This window comes from Ammospiza nelsoni, chromosome 32 (genome assembly GCF_027579445.1).
Source record: "Ammospiza nelsoni isolate bAmmNel1 chromosome 32, bAmmNel1.pri, whole genome shotgun sequence".
NCBI classification, from domain to species: domain Eukaryota; kingdom Metazoa; phylum Chordata; class Aves; order Passeriformes; family Passerellidae; genus Ammospiza; species Ammospiza nelsoni.
In genome coordinates, this window is record NC_080664.1 from 1,021,372 (window position 1) to 1,040,377 (window position 19,006).

At 47.5% G+C, this 19,006-nt stretch overlaps 1 protein-coding gene across 3 annotated transcripts; it reads right to left on the reverse strand.

Moving 5' to 3' along the window:
- Window positions 1–31: 31 nt before the first annotated feature.
- CERS5 (ceramide synthase 5) lies at window positions 32–16,941 on the reverse strand. Of its 3 annotated transcripts, XM_059491264.1 has the most exons (11): window positions 16,738–16,941; window positions 11,992–12,097; window positions 9,942–10,072; window positions 9,046–9,103; window positions 8,466–8,516; window positions 8,098–8,190; window positions 6,738–6,866; window positions 6,052–6,158; window positions 3,748–3,904; window positions 2,723–2,752; window positions 32–1,253 (listed from the first exon to the last, which is right to left on the reverse strand). In XM_059491264.1, the coding sequence occupies exons 1-11, from the start codon at window positions 16,935–16,937 to the stop codon at window positions 1,101–1,103; spliced, it is 1,215 nt and encodes a 404-aa protein (XP_059347247.1). In that variant the 5' UTR covers window positions 16,938–16,941; the 3' UTR covers window positions 32–1,100. The 3 variants fall into 3 exon arrangements, with proteins under 3 accessions (XP_059347247.1, XP_059347245.1, XP_059347246.1); XM_059491262.1 differs by lacking the exon at window positions 2,723–2,752; XM_059491263.1 differs by lacking the exons at window positions 2,723–2,752; window positions 11,992–12,097; window positions 16,738–16,941 and adding an exon at window positions 16,474–16,493.
- Window positions 16,942–19,006: the final 2,065 nt, after the last annotated feature.

Below are 19,006 nucleotides of genomic sequence, written 5' to 3' on the forward strand. Positions count from 1 at the left end.
AAGGGAGCCATTTGAAACACATCACCCCAGGTTTCTGAAGCAACTTTTAATTGGAGATAAGAGTAAACAACAGTACAAAATGGTAACAACTTTGAGAAGTTTCCAAAATTCTGCTCCTGATTGACCGTTCCATTGCCCCCAAGTACCATTGAGTAAAAAAAGAGAAGCAAAGCCCACGGTGTGGCTGCTCATCCAGCCCTGGGTTCCTCCGCAGCTCTAGCATCAGAGCAGCAACAACCACTTGTCTCAGAGTACAGGACCAAAACATTATTTTTTGGAGAATTAAACCCAGCCCACCAGTTCTGAGCCTCCCTCTGATGCCAGCTTAGCCAACTGAATCCGGTAGGTCTAGAGAAGTCTTCAAACCCACAATTTGCAACAGGAAGGAAACAATTTAAAACGCCTGGATTATGCTGGTTATCTCAGGGGCAATAAACCACCCCCCCACCCCCTTGCAGAAGGCTTTGGTCAAGACTTCAGAGGGGTTTGCAGCACCAAAAGAGGCAGCAGATGCTGGCCTGGTCCCTGGCGCCAGCAGAGATGAGCAGCCAGGATCTCCCCAGCAGCCTGGGGCGAGGCAGAGCAGTGGTTCTGGGCTAGCACAGTTCAAAGCTCAGCTGGGAGCAGAGTCTCTGCCTCACCCAGGGCAGCTGGGATGTGCAACCTGCGTTCTCTGTGCTCTGAAGTGGCTTCTGGAGTGCACCAAGAGCTGCTGCAGCTGCCGGGAGCGAACCGTCGCCGAGTGGCACCAAACCCTGCGGTCCAAACCTGCTCTGCCTCGAGCTGATCCCAGTAAAAGCCAGTTTGTCACAAACAAAGACACCTCTGCAAATATCAACAGAACTCAGGGGGTTTTTCCTGGTACTTCTGAAGTACAAAATGGCTTGAAGTGAAATCTGCAGCTTTGTTTTTGCCCCGCTCCTTGGCTTCATCCCTTGTGCCGTGCAAAGCCTCTGACTGGTCAGGGTTGTGCCCGTTTCGGGTCTGCTGGAGGTTTCTGGGGAAGGGGTTTTTGATTAAAGATCACTTGGGAATGTGGAGCTCAACACAACTAGATATTGAAAGAGAAGTTCGTGTTTGCTCAAGGCCAGCCCAGGGCCTTACTCCTCTCCTGTCCACTGGCCGCCGGCCACGTGGCCGTTCAGGCGGTTGGAACCGTTACTGGAAGTGCTGAAAATTCCTTTTGTGCTGTTGGAAGTCACATCCTCCTCCTCAGAGCTGCTCTCCACGTCACTGCGGTCATCCTTGGACACCTAAACATTGCCAGTGGAATTGGGGAGTGGGAGAGGAGAAGGGGAGTTGAAAAATTGACAGAAAGCAGCAGTTAGAAGGTTGTGTCCTTGTGATGAACCACCTGCACTCACATCTACCTCCTACATCTGAGCCTGGCTCAGTTCAAGCTGAGCCTGTCATCACATTAGGAGCAAGACACACACACTGAAAAAGACAATTTAGAAAGATGAGCTCCATTTCCCAAATATTCTGTGTCTCTGAATGATGATTTTACAGATCTGGTGTTGTTCTTGTCCTCCAAGGGCTCCTCTCTACATCAGTTAAAGGCCATTTTCCTAAACCATTTGTTTTGAATCAAAAATTTCTCATGCCACGATCATAAGTGGGTCCAACAACCAAAAACCAGGAATGTGTCAGTTTGAGAGAGAACATTTTGTCCTACAGGGAGCAGCTTTGCTATTTTAAAAATTAAGCAGCTTTATTTATCACATCACTGCTCCAACAGAGCACCTCCATTTCCACAGCCCATGCTTCATCTGGGAGATCCCATTTAGGAGCAGGAGCCTGTTTGGACAGGGATGGAGAATAAAGGCAGTGTCTGATCCAGCAAACACCTGCTCAGAACAGCAGCAGCCTCAGCCCAGGGTTCCAGGTATCCTTACAGAGCATGCTTTAGTTCAAACTGCTGCAAACCCAGCTCTGTTTGACTTGCAAGTGGGATTTTGAACCTTCCCAGCAGGAGGGGAGGGGAAGAGCCCATAAACGTGGCCCCAGCTGCAAACACACAGCTGGGGTGGTGGCAGGTGCCAGAGCAAACCTCCCCAGTGTGAGCTGGGCCTGGAGAGCAGCCCCTCACTCCCCTCCCTCTGCAGCCTCAGTGACTCCATGTGCCAGCACTCTGCCTTGCAGCTTCCCAAGGGTTCCAGGATTTCACTCTGCTCTCCTGGAGTCAGGGTTAGGGCTCTGCAGCAGCAGGAAGTGGTTGAACTCCAGGGAAGATCTGGCTGGAAGCCAGGTGGAGTTAATGATCTCCAGGAGCTTTCTGGATGTCCTGGCTTCTGCCTGTTGTCAGAACTTTTGCTATCTTTCCCCAATCTCCTGCTATATTGGAAGTTCAAAGGGTCACTGGAAGGAAGCAGAAATCCCTTGACATTTTTTCTGTTCTTGGGGGAGAAGTGACTGTTTCACTCCTTTTCACAAAAAGGAGTAAATTCTTCCTGCCCTCTCCCCTCAGTGTGGTGCTGATGGGGAGCAAAGACAGAAACTGGAGCGTGTGGGTGTGTAAAAGCACAAAGTGAAGGTTGTGCAGGCAGGTGACAGCAGGTGAGAACAGACCCCAGGACACTGCTCTGACCTTTGGAAAAAACAGTATTTTAGCATTCTGTCAGGACCAGGGAGAGAAGGAGAAGGCACCAGGGCTCTGCTTTTGTCTTGGGGCCTCGACACAGACGTGTTTCAGTGAACAAACAGAAACACAGGTCACACTTACATGCACAGGGTGAAACTGTCCAGCTCCAATCTGGCACAGAGAAAAGGAGAAAAGAATGAAGAAGACAGAGCTTAGAGTCCTTTCTCTGGCTAGGTCACCTGGACAGGAGAGAACCAAGGAAAGGGAAAAGGTGTAGAACTCAGGATACAGAAACAGCTGCAGAGAATGAAAATCAGGCATTTGTAGCAGCAGCTGTGGGGAACAGATGGAGAGCTCGTACCCTGAAACCTGCTTGCCCCCAGAGTCAATCAGAATATTTATATTTTTCAAGGCCACATTCCATGGGTAGGGGCAGCTAAAGTTAAACACAAAATAATGCAGAGCCATCAGAGAAACCCAGATAAGAATATCAATATCTGACAGGAAAAAACATTTGTGGTATTAAATCAGCTTTTTTGCTGGTTTCATAGAATCATGGGATGGATTGGGTTGGAAGGAACTTAAAGCTCACCTTGTTCCACCTCCTGCCATGGGCAGGGACACCTTCCACTACCCCAGGCTGCTCCAAGCCCTGTCCAGCCTGGATGATCTTTAATGTCCCATCCAACCCAGGCCATTCTGTGATTTTTGACAGCCACTGAATCCCTGGGAACCTCTTCTCTCAGCTCAGTGCAGGCACTGCACTGGCAGACAGAAGCCAGTGAAGCAGCACAATCCCCAGCACACCCCAAGGACTGGCTGACATAGGAAAACATCCTGTATGTTCATCCTGTTGTCCAAAAGAGAGCCTGCTACCACCTTAAACTCCAGAGTGCACAACAAAAGTGTCATAATTGCCATTTTAGGACATTTGAATGTACTGGATAATGGAGTTATTCCCCTGCATGCCCAGGAGAGACTCCCTGCCTTGAACACACCTGGCAACTCACAAGTGCAGAACAATCAAGGTAAAACCACCATTTTTGTGAACTCTTGATGCAAGTCCCTTAAGAACCAACACCAGCCCTCATTGAAAAGCTCAATTTCTCACAATTCCTTGATGGGGTTTGTAGGAAGGAGGAGCCAGCAGCCTCCCTCAGGCTTACCTTGCCCCTCACCAGGGCCTTGGAGGCCGTGCGGATGATGAGGTAGGACCAGATGACGTGCAGGACCTGCAAGGTCACCAGGAGCCCGTTGAACAGCCACCAGGAGGGGTAGGGACCGATCAGCTCCCAGCTTTCAAACAGGGTTGTGTTCAAAATCCTGAAAGAGATCCAGAAACACATTTCAGATCAGCTGGGCTTGGCTCTGACTGGAGGTGCCAGGCCAGATGCACAACAGTTTGTGTCTCACTGAGCATCTGCTGCTCTGCTCCTGCCTGAGTCAGGAGACTGAGTAAAGCTCATTAGGAGCATTTGAACTGAGCAACAAAACACAACATGTGAATGTGCTGCAATTTGGTTACACACACATGGATCTGCTGCCAATTTTCTTCTCCAAAGCACAAGCATTTATTTATAACAACTTCACAGGAAGTGATGTCAGGCTGCTCTGGTCACCAAAACAACTGTTAACACCTTCCTGCTTGGGCAGCTTCCACCCAGATTTAAAGATCAAAAATCATATAAAAAATAGGGTGGGCACAGGAGCAGGGCAGGGACTGCCCCTCTGTGAGTTCTGGGCCCTCACAGCAAGGAGATATTGAGGGGCTGGAGAATGTCCAGGGCTGAAACAGCTGAGGAAAAGGGGGCTCAGGGGAGATCTTGTGGCTTTGCACAATTCCCTGACAGGAGGGGACGCCTGGGGGGTGTCAGGCTCTGCTCCCAGTAACAACAGGACAAGAGGGAAGTGCCAGGGAAGGTTCAGGTTGGACATCAGCAGGGATTTCTTCATGGAAAGGGTGGTGAGGCACTGGAGGGGCTGCCCAGGGAGGTTTGGAGTCCCCATCCCTGGAGGTGCCCAAGGAACAGCTGGATGTGGCACTCACTGCTCCAGTGGGGATCGGTCACAGCTGCACTCAGTGGTCTTGGAGGGCTTTTCCAACCTCAAGGATTCTGGGATCAGGAAGGAATTTTTGTCCCCAGAAGGCCTCCCTCCCTCCCTGGGTGCTCCTCTCTTCCCTCAGAGTTTTATAGATTCCTCCAGCCAGGCTGGAAAACTCAAAAACTGCTTTATGGCCCAAGCTTTGTGTTTCTTTCATTACTGTTTTGCTGTTCTTGTTGCTGGGAGTTATTGCCAGTCCTTCAGCAATTTAATAAACACTTTGGATTTTATGATGCAGAGAGGTATGGAGAAACCTTTAACAACCACATTAATTTCACACAGCTTTTAACACAAGAAAAACAAAACAAGCTTTTCAAACAAGAAGCAAAATCCCCCAAAAGGCAGCTCCAGAAGTATTTAACTCCTAGCAGGGTTATGAAAGTATTAAATGCAATTCCAGAGATCTGCTGATGTTTTACTTTACTAATTAGGGAAGGGAATGCACGTGCAGGGTCTGCAGTACTGCTGCAGCTTGCCAGATTGCTCTACAAAGCTGAGGAGTGACATTACAGCCTGTGGAAAACACATTAAAGATTTACAGGATGCTGAGCACTGGTGTGAGGTAAGAGACAGAACAGCAGCTGCTAAAACAAATCTCTATTTTGTCCCTGGAAGGAGCCTATGAAGAAACAGGAATTAAAGCTCTTCTTCATCCAGAGTCCTTTGGTGCATTTACTGGAAAAGAAGCAAGAGCTTTAACTGCAACCCTGAGCTAAAGTGAAAGGATTGTTGCTGCCTAGCAGGCACCCAGAAAGAATGGGAATGCCAGATGTCCATGGCCTAAGAAATAAATGCAGGCAGTAAAACGGTGTAACCAAATTGCCACCACACACAATAAATGGACAACAGCTCATTAACCAAAGCACTGTTCCAGCTCTGACCTACTGAGGTGAGAGGGAATCTCATTATGGGATGATTCTCTCTAAGCCATTTATCCAGAGTTTTACCTCCCAAGAAACCTCAGACCTATTTCAGGCTCTGAATAGTCACGACACAAGGACAGGACAGAAGTGTCATAAGAATCAGAAACTAGTGATGACTAAGCCAAACACAAACAAAAATGACCTCAAGAGACTGTGCATCACTTGTAATTATTTCTAGAACTTCTTCAGAGAAGCACAGAATCCTTCAAAAGCCTCTCAGAGCAATTCTGGCTGACTCTGCCATCACTGCAGCTGTGATGGGACTCTGGGATCTGAGATTTCTTCATGTGCCTGCTCAAACCTCCTGCCCCAAACAGCACCTGGGCCATGTGCTGCTTCAGGCTGCCTGGAGGGACAGCTGGGATGCTTGGGAAAAGCCAAAAACAAAGGTTGTGCTGAAAGGAGTGGGAGAACAAGCAGGAGCTCCCAGCTGCAGGTGCTTACCAGAAAGGGTAAATGCCCAGGCGGGTCACGATGAACACGACCCCAAAGAGCATGAAGAAAGCATCACACAGACGTTGGTACTTGGCATAATTGGCCAGTTTTGCAGCCTGCAAGAGACAATAAACATGCAAATATTATTCTCTTTGTGCACTCCTGTAATTACTTGGCTGGAGAGAGGCAAAAAATTCTCAATCACATTTGTACAGTTTGGAACAGAGGGATTACTACATTGTATTACTATTTTTATACTGTTATTTATGTGGTCCTACAAGAATAGTGGGAGGGAATATTTACAAGGGCTGGAGCAACAGGACAAGGGGGAATGGCTTCAAACTGCCAGAGGATACAATCACCCTGTCTGAGAGGGTGGGGAGCCCCTGGCACAGGTTACCCAGAGAAGCTGGGGCTGCTCCATCCCTGGAAGTCTCCAAAGCCAGGCTGGATGGGACTTGGAGCAACCTGGGATAGTGGAACTGGGTGATCTTTAAGGTTCCTTCCAACCCAAACCATTCCATGATTTTGTGACTCTCAGCACCCAAGCAGTTTGGAGGAAAAGCTGACAAGGCAGGATCAGCAGCACGAATTTCATGGCATATTTAAAGCAGTTTATCAAGAACAAAGAATGTCAGCTTGCTCCCCTAAGATCACACCAGCATCAGGGATGTAAAGACTGAAAGGAAATTCACCTCCAAGAGGAAATCTGAAGCATCATGGAGGCACAGCACCAGAGTTCCAACCCGCACCATGTTATTCATGTAGGAGAACGTGATCAGTCCAATCGTGGCCAGGTGATGGACAAACATGATCAGGAAGTCCTGGAAACAGGAAAACCAGGAATGAAGATTCCTTGGTTGTCACACAAATGCAAAAGTTTGGAACAGAGCCACCCAACTGAGTCACTGGGGTCCCAGGATTCCTTGGGTTCAGGCTGTGACTCCACAGCAATCACAGCTCATCACACTCCCACCATCTCCACAAAAGCTTCCAGAAAGATCTCTCAGCTTTGGTGCTGCTCAAGTCAGAGCTCTGCCTGCTCAGGGATCAGCACAGTCTCTCTGGCACACACACAGCTGTACCTGCAGACCCCACAGATATGATTCAGAGGACAAGGTGACCCTTATTTTTATCTCCTTCTGGATTTCAGACACACTGAAATCCCCTTAGCTCCTGGGACACATTTAAGTGCTGCTGCTGCTGGCAGTGACCAAACCCTGCCAGGGCAGAGCAGGCACAGGTAAACTCAGCAGGAAGAACAAAAAATGTTTACAATGCACAATATTCAGGGCTGGTGTGCACTTCAGCCCCTGGCTCCCTGTACCTCAGCCTGCTGCTGTGGGGAATGTCATCCACTTGTTAAAGTCAAAATGAAATATTACAAACACAGCCCCAGAGTTGTTCATCACTCCCTGTCTGCAGCTCCACTGTATTCCACAGTGCACCACCTGCTCATATTTCAGCACAAAAAGCCTGGGTAAACTTGTTTTTTAACAGCCAATGCAAAAATTGGGGTAATTTGCTGCTTTGCAGCTCATGTAAAGGAAGCTATAAGCCAGGATTTACTGGGGACTGTTCTCCAACAGCAACAATAACCAAATCCTAGAACACAGCACGACAGAATTAGATCTGAGCAACTGCAACCACTCATCATCTGCTCCTCACACAGAGGAGAAATTCCTTTCAAAACCCCAGTTATTATTTCCTTAGTGTTTGCCATTTCCTCAGCAGCTTCAGCAAGGTACTGCTTTGAGCAGCTCATTTTCTTGCAAGCCTTTCAGTTAAATCTATTTTTAGGCAATGATTTGTTAACTTTTGATTGGGAGGCATTGAGTGAAGCTGCTCTGTCCCCTGGAAGGTGAAAGGAACTCAAGGATACACCAGGTCAGCCTTGCTCCTCCCTTTTTCTCAGGGCTCACAAAGGTAAATGAGGAAGAAACCATAATTATCACTACATTTTAGCTTTCCTGGCCAGGCACACTCCCATTTTTTGTTAGTCCTATGTATTATTATTGTTTTCATTATAGCTAATGAAATTCTGGGTCGTCTCACCTTCCTTTTAATGTCTGTAAACTGAGAAAACATGAGGGACCAGTAGAAGGCCAGCTCCAAGATATAGTAATAATAAAGCCTGGATGTTAGAGGCTGGAAAATACAGAGAAAGCGCAGTTACAAGACAAAATAATTCAAAATTTACATTAAAATCACATTTTCCTTCCTCCTTTTCCATCCCACTTTAACAATCTCAGCACCAAATGAACATAAAGTAACTGAGTCAGATGTATCTGAGGAAACCCTGCTGCTGCCAAACCTAACCAGGATGTAAAGGCACAAAGAGTAAATCTAATCCAGTATCAATAACAAAAATAAAAACTGAAATTGTCCAAAAAGTTGGAATTTAGGAGGTGTTTCTGTCGTACCTGGAAAGGGTAGTTGTACCAGCACTGTCGTGTGTCCCAAAACCAGGGTGCCTAAAGGGAATAAGTAGGTTTTTATTATATATAAATAAAAAGTTATATAAAATCCCAGTTTTGTACTGGGTGTTTTCCTCCCCGGCACCTAAAGTCACCTGGCACTGGCTCACTGAAATTTCACCTTTATTCTGCCATTCAGACTACATCTACTGTAAAACACCCTAGTGATTTCAAGTCTAATTTGTGCTGTCAGTGTGAGGTCTGCTGCAATGGAAATTTCTAGAATAATCATACAGCTCTGATAATAATAAAGAGCCAAGGAGATGAATCTGTATCCTTTCAAGAGGGAAAGAAATAAAAAGGAGCAGCTTTCCATAGCAAAGAAAACCCAAAATCCACCTTGTTTTTTTCCAACATTCTGGGGTAACACATCAAATAATTTTCTGTGATTTCCAAAATGATAGATCTGGACAGAAGCTTCCCTACAGTGTAAAGAAGGTCTTGAACAGAACCCCCAGGAGCTCAAATCAGGGATCATTCAACTGCAGCCACACAGAACAACAGCGTGGGTGACAGAGCAACTCACCGTCCAGAGAAACCTGATTCCATAAAAAAATATACTGAAATAAAATGTAAATCTCCACCTGGAAAAAGAAGTAAAAAATAAACTTAGGACATAGAATCAGGTTTTGATTAGCATTTGTAAAATTAATTTAAATAATTGGGAAAAATATGACACCTGAAAAGTCTTCATTTCTAAACATTTCAGGTAACATAAACCTACTGAAGAGTTTTCACACCACACTTGGGTTTGCATCAACAGCCAGGTTTGAAACTCAGGGTGAACATGCATCATTCCATATTTAAGAGACAACAAAACAAGCAAAGCTGTTGTCACCCACATGTATGGATTTTTCCCTCTTACCTTGTGGCTTTAGGTAGACAAAACCATACTGGGGGAGGAATTGAAAGTTACTGGAAAGGAAAGAAACCAGCAGAGGAGAAACAAGTCAGGAAAAAATGCTGAGGTTCTATTGCACTACAGAGAAAACTGCAGGAGCTTGGAGGGAATGGGGAACAAAGAATGGGCTGAAAAGAGAAGAAAAGGAAGCCAAGGAGTGTCTGGGACTGGGAAAGCCAGAAAGTGGGAATGGGAACAAGCTCTGGGTGGGAATGGGGCCTGCAGGAGCGTCCCAGGGGATTTACAGCCAGTGTGGGCATGGGGACACACGGACAGGGACAGACATGGACACAGACAGACAGACACAGGGACACACAGACACTCTCAAGTGCCACAAAGGATCTGGCCCAGTGTCTAAAGCCACCCAGCACTGACCCCTGTACCCCGTTCTGGTCTCTCAGGCATGCCCACAAAATATTTGAGAATTTCAAAACCTCCTTTAAGCGCCCTGTTTGCTTGTACAGGAATTTTGGCCCTGGTCTGGCAGAGCTCTAAGATGAAGCCCCTCTGCACAAACATACATGCTCTCACAAAATTTCGTGAGGGTGGTGGGTTTGTCCTGGTTCCTCCGATGCCGAAACCAGCGCTGGATCTTTCGGACATCCCAGTCCAGCTGCTTGGACAAGCCTTCTAACCTTTTTCCATCTGGAGACTGAAGGAAAATGAAACAAATGTCATTTCTCCCACTCCTTAAGCTACTTTCAGTCCTGCACTATGACAGAAATAATGCACAGATAACAAAAACCACACCAGGAAGGGACCACAGAGTCTGGAAGCAAGAACCCATTGCCACAAACCGTTCAGGTTTAACCTTCATAAGCCGCTAATTACTTAATTACTCAGAATGGTTTTGGTTGAGCATTTCCTCACCTATTTCATCAGCTGACAGCACATTAAGACAAAGGATGTGACTGTTCTGTCTGGTAATTGGGGGGAGGAGCTGTTGAAGTGTTCTGTCCTACCTGTTAAAGCTGCACATCATTTCAAACAGCCCAGAACTCAGCAGCAAAGCTTAAGATGTTTAAGGTTTGCTACTCACAGCAAGGACAGGGAAACTTTAAAGTAAGAGTTGGTTTAACACAGTAGATATTTGTATATTCCATAAAGGCACAGTAGAAATTGTGTTATTTCTGTTATCAAAGTTTATAAATGAAAATATATTGGAAGACTCAAGTACTTCAATGATAAATATAGATATTATATATCCCGGTTCTCCACCTGTCTGAATGAACATAAATGGATTTATCAAAGTGAACCTAACCTGGTAGCTCCCTCTATTACAGGCCAGGAGTGAGATAATTCAGACCAGCTCTGCCAGGGAGCTCTACCACTGAAAGATGATAAACACATTTTACTATTTTAGTTACATACCAACCACAAATGCAGAATGTTGATTTAATAAAAATTCATCAGTTCATCAGCTGAAAACCAAAATCAGAGTAATCTGATTTTCAGCATTGAGACCATGACTGTCCTGTCAATCCATCACACATCCCTCAGCACTTTCCTGGGATTTAATGGGGGGAAAGCACCTGCCTTCAAGGGGAATCAGGGAATTCAGAGCTCCCAGCTCAGACTGGCAGTGAAATCCTTCCCCTGCACCAGGGGACTCCCAGCCTGACTCCCCAAACCCCGCAGCACAGTGGGACAGTTAAAGGTTTCATCAGCCAGACAAATTCTGCGCAGCCTGTGACCTCCTGGGTTTTCTAAACATCAGTTTCAAGGACATCCCCTGCATTAAAGTTCTCCCAACAAAGGGCATCAGATTCTGGGGATTTTTCAGTTCACACATCATTCCAAATGCCTCAAAACTTTAATGTTCCCACAAGGCAAGTTTTTGAGGTTTTTATAGAATTTCCCTTTATCTGCTTCAATAGATGAGGTTCAGCATCACCAAATCTCAACAGAAAACCTTCCATTATGTTATCTTTAATGAAAATCTATTCCACTTATTCAATGCTGGATAAAGTACAGTGGGATTCTGTAAATCTGTAGGTCTGTGAGCTTAAGGGAAAGAAGGAAACAACCCAAAGAAACACCTGCAGCCACCACTGAATGTCCTGCCCTTCATCAGGACATCCTTCACTGACTGAACACCTCCCTGAATAATCCCCTTCCACTGACAGCTGCTGCCCAGGTTTACAGTAAATGGCAAAAGTGAGAGGAAGACTTTCACAATAAAACCAATAAAATCAGAAAAGGAACCGAGCTCAAGAAAAAGAGGAACCCTTTCCCAATAAAAGTGGAAGATGCTGGGAAATCTCCTGTTAAACCAAGAATCCCCACTGTCTCCTGGACTGAAGGAAGAAGCTCAGGCCTGTCCATCAGGGGAACATTTGTATCCCAAAGAAGATTCTTCTGTGCACAAAACCATGGCTCACCATAAAGGGAATTTACTTTGCTATCAAAAGGATGTGCCAGAGGCAAAGTAAAACCAGAACGAGCCCACTTGTAGAAGCAGAGTGTGAAATGTGCATCTCAACCCAGAAAAGTGGAAGCGAAAGCCCCCCCGAGACACTTCCAGGCCTCCATCCCCTTTGGAATTGAGCAGGAATTTGAAGTGTGACTCACCTTAGTGATGGATGTAAACACTTTCTCTAAAATTGCATTGGGCTGGGCTCTGTGAGGTCCACTGTCCTGAATGCCAAGGTTTATGGCACATGGCTTGGCAATAAACCTGCAAGAATTGCCCAGAAAGAGCTGGATTAAAACAAGATATTTATTTCCTTCCTCTGCCTGAATCACAAGGACCTGGATTTGTCACCACCTGCAAAACCTGGTGAAAAAGCTTCTGAAATCTCCATTCCACTGCTTCCCAGGTGAAGAAATTTCTTTTATTAATCCATATGGTAACTACAGACACCACATCCTGTGCACAACAGAATGAAAAATTAAATCTTAATGCCCTTGGCTTGTAAGGATCTGAATGTGTTCCCCAGGGAGATTCTCATTCCTCAGCAATAAAACAATAGACTGATAGCAGTCTGCTGTGAACAGAAATGCTGGAGATGAAGCCCTAAAACAAAGCATCTTGTTTCCAAAATAGGCCTGGTGTCACACAGCTCAGAAAAAAGGGAAGTTCAAGTGACACAAGCTCCCAAAAGTAACTTTTTCTTGGGGGGAAAATAAAGTGGCTGGTTTCCTTCAGGACAGACAGGAAGATGCAAGTGCCCCAGTCTGAAATATCCCTGATCTTGGGATCTCATCCATCCCATGTGCTCTGTGTATTCCACACTGATTTAACTCGTCCTGGATTTTACAGCACAGACTCTAGAAACAAGCCTGGGTTTAAAACTAAAACAAATATAATAAACTAAAATAAATATAATATGATCCAAATGAGCAGGTTTGTGTCAGAACGGGCTCAGGGCTCCAAGGGAAATGTCTGCATTACCTGACACATGAATTGTTCCTCTCCTGTTGGTGGGCAAAAGGAGCAAAATTCAGTTTAATCAGTTATTGTGAGGAAGAACCTGTTTCTCAAACTGATTTTGAAAAGGACACAACATTTGAATCATTAAAACCATTTTGCTTTCACTGAGAGATTGTTTCAGAGAGAGCTAAGCTGAAATTACACATATTTAGGAGCCTCCCAGTGCCACCAAGTAGAAAATGCTGCTTTTTCTGACCACAATTGTTACAATTTCTCCTTGTGTTTAAAAGGAAAGATTAAAATTCAGGAGACTCGTGGCTCTAAGTGCTCCAACAGTAACTATTCTCAGGAATACTCACTTAGCGCTTCAGGAACAAATATCTGTGGCTGTTTTTAAGAACAGTCCCAGGTCGTGGAGTTTTCCCTTGAGGAATTACAGATCAGCTTGTGACTGATCCCAGAGAACACCCAGCTCTCAGAAAACACTAAACAAACGATGGTCACTGTGGGCCCAGGCTTCCCTGGCTGCCCCAGCTCTTCCTGTGTCTCCATCCAGGATCTGTGAGGTTTAAAATCCCTGCAGGATCATCCAGCCCAAGCTGTGCCTGATCCCCTCCTTGTCCCCAGCCCGGAGCACTGAGTGCCACATCCTTGGACATCTCCAGGGATGGGAAAATCTCCCTGGGCAGCCCCTTCCAAGGCCTGACCACCTTTTCCATGAAGAAATCCCTCCTGGTGCCCAACCTGACCCTCCTGTCAGGAGTTGTGCAGAGCCACAAGGTCACCCCTGAACCTCCTTTTCCCCAGGCTGAGCCCCTTTCCCACCTCCCTCAGCCTCTCCTCATGCTCCAGACCCTTCCCAGCTCTGCTCCTGTCTCTGGACATGCTAAACTACATTTCAACGCCCGCAGCTTAAAAAAAAAAATAAATTAAAAAATAAAAAAGGAAGGAGTGATTTCCTTTGAGCTTGGCTCCAAAGGCTCACGGCTTCCGCCATAATCCAGACCACCAGCCAGAAATCCTGTGCTGATGTTATGAAACATTTGGCAAGACCCCCACAAAAAATGTAAAAAAAATCAAGTATTAAATGTCTTTATACTCTGCTTTCCTGCACGATATGCCACAAGTGCAGCACAGAAGTTCACACATGAACTTGCAGGTAGAATATGAAGTGAGTGGTGAATGCCCTGCTCAGACAGGAAAACCCCAAGCTGACCTGCTATTGAGGTAAACTCAGCAAGGTGAACTCACACTTTAAATTTTTGGTGCCAGAGCAGGTTTTCAGATGTGTTTTGCACTGAATCCCACAGTGACAAAGTTCTGCACAAACCCCAAAATAGACAAAAATGCTGCCCTGACAAAATTTCCATTCTCGGGGATATTCAAACTGAAAGGCAGAAGACCACAAGTGAACTGAGCTGCCTGAACACTGGCCTTGCTTTGAGGAGAGGATTGGGTGAGGTGGCCTTGAAAGGTCCCTTTTAATCTAAATGATTTTATGATTCTATAGAAATCCCAACGGCAATGAACTGTACCCAAGGTCAACTTACTGCCACACCTTCCAGCAAGAAACTCTCATCACATAAATACTTCTGTGAAACCTTTATCAGCAGGGATCAGCTCACACCCCAGCCTACCCTTTCACACTAGTTGTTAACACACACTGATTTTAAAACCAATTTTCAAGTCCACAGACTCATGTGTTAGAACAGATAGTTCTCAGGGATGTTGTGCTTCACAAAAACATCTCTTTATGAACATTCCAGTTTGGTTTATTACAGCTCTTAAAGGAAGAACAATCTCCAAAGTGAGATGTATTGAATATGCACTTTTTGAGTTTGTATTTCCATAATCTCTCAATTTCGCTGTGTTAAGATTTAACCAATCCTCACCCTCTCACTTGCCACTGTCTTTACCTTCCTCTATGAGTCCTGCCTCACCCCTACAGTCATAAACTTTCCACAGACAGACAAATGAATTATTATTTTGTCAATGCCATGATGTAAAAGGTAGTTTTTAGTGGAATTCTAACTAACAGAAACGTGTCAGTGTTGTAGCACACAGCACTTCCTCACAGTGAGGAGCTGCAAAAGGAGAGAGAAAAGAGCAGCTCAACCAAAAGAGCTGCACGAGTCTGTAATTCACATTCTGAGTCACCAAGTCCAACTGTGAAATGTGTGTCAAGAGAGACACTTGACACAATCAAAGCCTGAATTGGGATAAATGCACCACAGGAGTTTACTGAGACAAAGCTGAACTTTTATGACATCTTCAAAGTGGCTGGAAGAAACAGAAAGGAGTTTATTCAAAGATATGTACTTTTAAAATAAACACACTAGAAACCGCCTGAGATGGGCTGTGACAATCTGCTTTCACTTTGGGACACCACTGAGACACAGCTGAGATCAGGAACAACCCCCTCAGGAACCAGACCTCGGCCTCTGAGATTTGCTCTGCAGGCTCAGGAGTTAAATCATCGTTTCACTCCACCCTAAATTAACATCACAAAAGAAATTTCATAAACCAGGGAGACATTATCAGGACAAAGTAAATGCTGCCTTGAGCAGTGTCCATCAAGTGTAGTGCATCTTCCCCAACAACTCCAGGAAAAGAGAATATTCTGCACCTCATCCCCAGACTGACACCTGGATTAGGAACCTCCCCACAACATAGTTTTTATTGTGTCCTCACAACCTCCTTTCCTTATGTCCTGGCAAGTTTGGCCAGGACCAGCACACACCAAGCTGAGATGGGATTTTGGCAGTGCCACGGGTGTTCCGGGGTTCTCTGAAGCCTTTTCCTAAGGGCAGAAAGACAGCATGGAGAAAATAGAGCCTCTCAATTCCTCACCTCTCTGCTGACCTGCTTCATTTTCCTCCTATATTTGCCATCTTTTTACTCCATCCCAACCACCTCTTAATTTCTGAAAGCTCAGGAAAATTCACACTTCTTAAAGAAAACCCACAGAAAAAAAAAAAAAAAACTGACTCAATTCCTACTCACTTTAGTCCTGCAGCCTTTTTCATGCTTAGAAAACACCTATGGAATCATGGAATGGTTTGGGTTGGAAAGCACCTTAAAGCTCGCCCAGCCCCACCCCCCGCCATGGGCTGAGACACTTTCACTAATCCAAGCTGCTCCAAGTCCATCCAACCTGGCCAACTTCTGCCCTTTCAAGGCAGAAATTTAAGATTAAATCAATGTTTAATGAACTACGTGCACAGCAATACAGGGTGTCCTGGTCCGTTTCACCTAAGGGTTTCCTAAGTAAGCCGCTTTACTAATTAATATCTCTGCCACCCACACACTGCGTGGCTGTGGTAGATCCACACCACACACACAGGATCTACCTGTGCCCCGCGGCTGAGCTCACATGTTTATGGATGCCCAGGTAAATGAGGAATCCCGTTTTACACCTGTTGATGGGCAGAGATGAAGATCCGCACTCGCATCCATCGTGCCTGAGACGAGGGAGAGCCACCGAGTATTTAATAATGCATCAGGCCATGAGAACGAGCCCTATTTCCTCATCCAGGAACTCAGGGAAAGTACAATAAAGCACACACGGAAGCCAAGTGCGGAGCCGCCAGCTCCGTCCGTCACCCTGCGAGCTTCTCCCGGGCAGGAGCAGGAGGAAAAGTGAATTTCTGTATAAAACATGGGATTTTTCTTGGCACTACCTCAGCACCACCGGACTGGAGGGGCCTCTCGTTACCCAGATCCAGGGCAGTAGAGCCCCACGGGCTTGTGCATGTCGCGACAGACACGACTCCCGCGACAGATTCCCGGGATTACACAATGTCCCCTTTCCACGCACGAAGGGCCTCGCGGAGGCCCCGCAGGGTGCAGGGGAGGCCCCGCCGAGCCGCCCCCCGGGCCGGCCCGGTGCTCACTGACCCCGGCGCCTCCCGGCCCCGCCGCCCCGGGGGCGGCCCCGCGCTCACCTCTCGAAGAGCAGCCGCACGGCGAAGATGCCGAGCGCCAGCGGGAAGGCGGAGAGGACGTGAGCGGCCCGCGGGTACTGCAGCCCGCTGCCCGGCGGACCCGGCTCGCCGGCCAGGTCCGCCCACGTCACGTTGTGCGGGAGCCAGAACCGCTCGTTCCAGAACCAGGCCCGCAGCGCCGCCGCCGCGGCCGCCGCCATCTTCCGCCTGCCGCCGCCGCGCTCGGGCGGCCGCCACAGACACGGGGGCGCGGCCGAGCGCCAGCCCCGCCCTGCCCATCACGGCGGCAGCGAATCGGGCGGCAGCCCCCGCCCCGAGGGGGCGGTGCTTGGGGACACCTCGCCCCTCATCACCTCAGCCCCGCCGCCGCTGCCACACGGTGCCACCGACACGGCCGGGCGGGGTTGGAGGAGGCCGCGCCTCTCACCGCCCGGCCACGGCCCGTAAGGGGCGGGCTTGGAATACACCTCTCCCCTTATTGCATCGTCCGCCACAGGCGGTGCGGAGCTGGGAGGAGACCGCGCCCTTCATCGCCTCGCTCCCCCCCGCCCGGGGGCCGCAGTTCTGGCGGTCGCCACAGCCACCAAACGAGGCCAAAACGAGGTCCCGGCCCTCACTGCGGCCGCCGCTCAGGGGGCCAGGCCGTTGCTCAGGGGGGGTCCGCCGGGCCCGGCGCGCGGCCCGTTACTTTGGAGCATGCGCAGTGCGGCGCCCCCGCGTTCCCGCCCGTGAGGCGCGCGCGGACTCGTGAGGGAGGAGCGCGCGCACGGCCCCGCCGCCCCCTCAGAGCGCCCTGAGGGAACGGATCCGGAGTGACGGAAAAAAAATGCACAGAACCACTGAGTTACAGAGCCAGAGCCAAAAAGTGACAGAACCACGGGTCACAGAATATACTGAGTTGGAAGAGACCCATGAGGATCATCAAAGTCCGACTCCTGACCCTGCACAGGACACCCCAACAGTCCCGCCATGTCACGGCCGTGATGTCGATGCTCAGTGCTGGGCCCTCGCGGTTTCCACAAGCAGAGACGACTTTAACTGGTAAAAATCCTCAAGGCAGCAAGACAGGGCAGCAAACGATCCATGGTTATAGTGTAATGTCTCTTTTGGCCCCTGTCCAGTGGAGAATAGATTAAATGGCCCATTAAGCACTCAAATGCTATGATAACTAATAGATTCAAGGATAGAGTAATTTATGATCTAGTCACTTTTTTTTTTAATCAATGACTTAATTTAGAAGTATCCAATGTGCTAATTTCTCCTTGAAGATGTTCAGTTGGATGTAGGCCCCTGTATGTCAGAGACACACAGATGCCTCAGATTTAACTAGAATTAATGATTTTCTGATTAAAGTCTCTGGTAAGTGCGGCCAGTATTGCTTCAGTATCACGTAACCGGGAAGACACAGTAAAATTCAATTGCGTTACCTTAGAAACAAGCAGTTGGCATATTCCATAAATCCAAGTCCACGACAAATGATCTTCCCTCCCTTTTCAAATAGCACAATTTAGAGTCAGAGAGATCTCTGGTTGCTTAGCAATTTGAGGAAATCTGATACCAAATGGATTTCGTTAGGAGCAGAGAAAGGTGACAGAAAGCAGCTTGGGTTTGCACTTCAGGTTTTTTAGCTTTTCCTCTATACAAAGTAAGCCTTACTTCTTAATTTAAAAGAAAGGGAAATGAGCAGTAGAACTGCTAACACCTTCCAACCATGAAGGAGGCTTTTCCCTTCCCAATACCCATGTCATACACATTTCCTCATTCTGCTGCGGCAGAACATTCACTGCATTGCTTTTGGCTCTTATCCCACTCTCTCCCAACCAAACTCCTCACAGGCTCAAGTGACAATAACTTAAATTAAAAGCAGCTGATAGGAAGGGGGAAAAAACCCTCAGTTGTCCTCAGCTGCCCTTGAGAGCCACCTGGAGCCAGAAATGGAAGTGAAAAATCCCTGCATGTCCTTATTCCTTTTGCCAGTCCTGTTTTAATCCCTCTTCAATCTGAGAGCAGAAACTGCTCATTTGAGTCGAGCAGCAAACCACAGACACACAGTGTCACCTAGTGGGGCACCAGAGGCAGCCCGGGCTGCCTTCCAGCGGGAGCACTGGGAGTTTACCCATCTTTTCCCTCCGGATTTATAGATGGAGAGCAGCCCTGGAGAGAAGAAGTTTGAGGTGCTGGAGACGCCCCAGGAACCCCCAAGCAAGGGAAGGGAGAGGCTGCCCCTCTGCCCTGCTCAGGTGAGACCCCACCTGCAGAGCTGCCCCCA

Coding starts and splice junctions, on each gene's coding strand:
- CERS5 (XM_059491264.1), bottom strand. CDS start 16,937: ATGGCGGCGGCCGCGGCGGCGGCGCTGCGGGCCTGGTTCTGGAACGAG. Junction 12,098..16,737: donor GTGCGGCTGCTCTTCGAGAG/GTGAGCGCGGGG, acceptor CAATTCTTGCAG/GTTTATTGCCAAGCCATGTG. Junction 2,753..3,747: donor AGGCCCTGGTGAGGGGCAAG/GTAAGCCTGAGG, acceptor TCTCTGTGCCAG/ATTGGAGCTGGACAGTTTCA.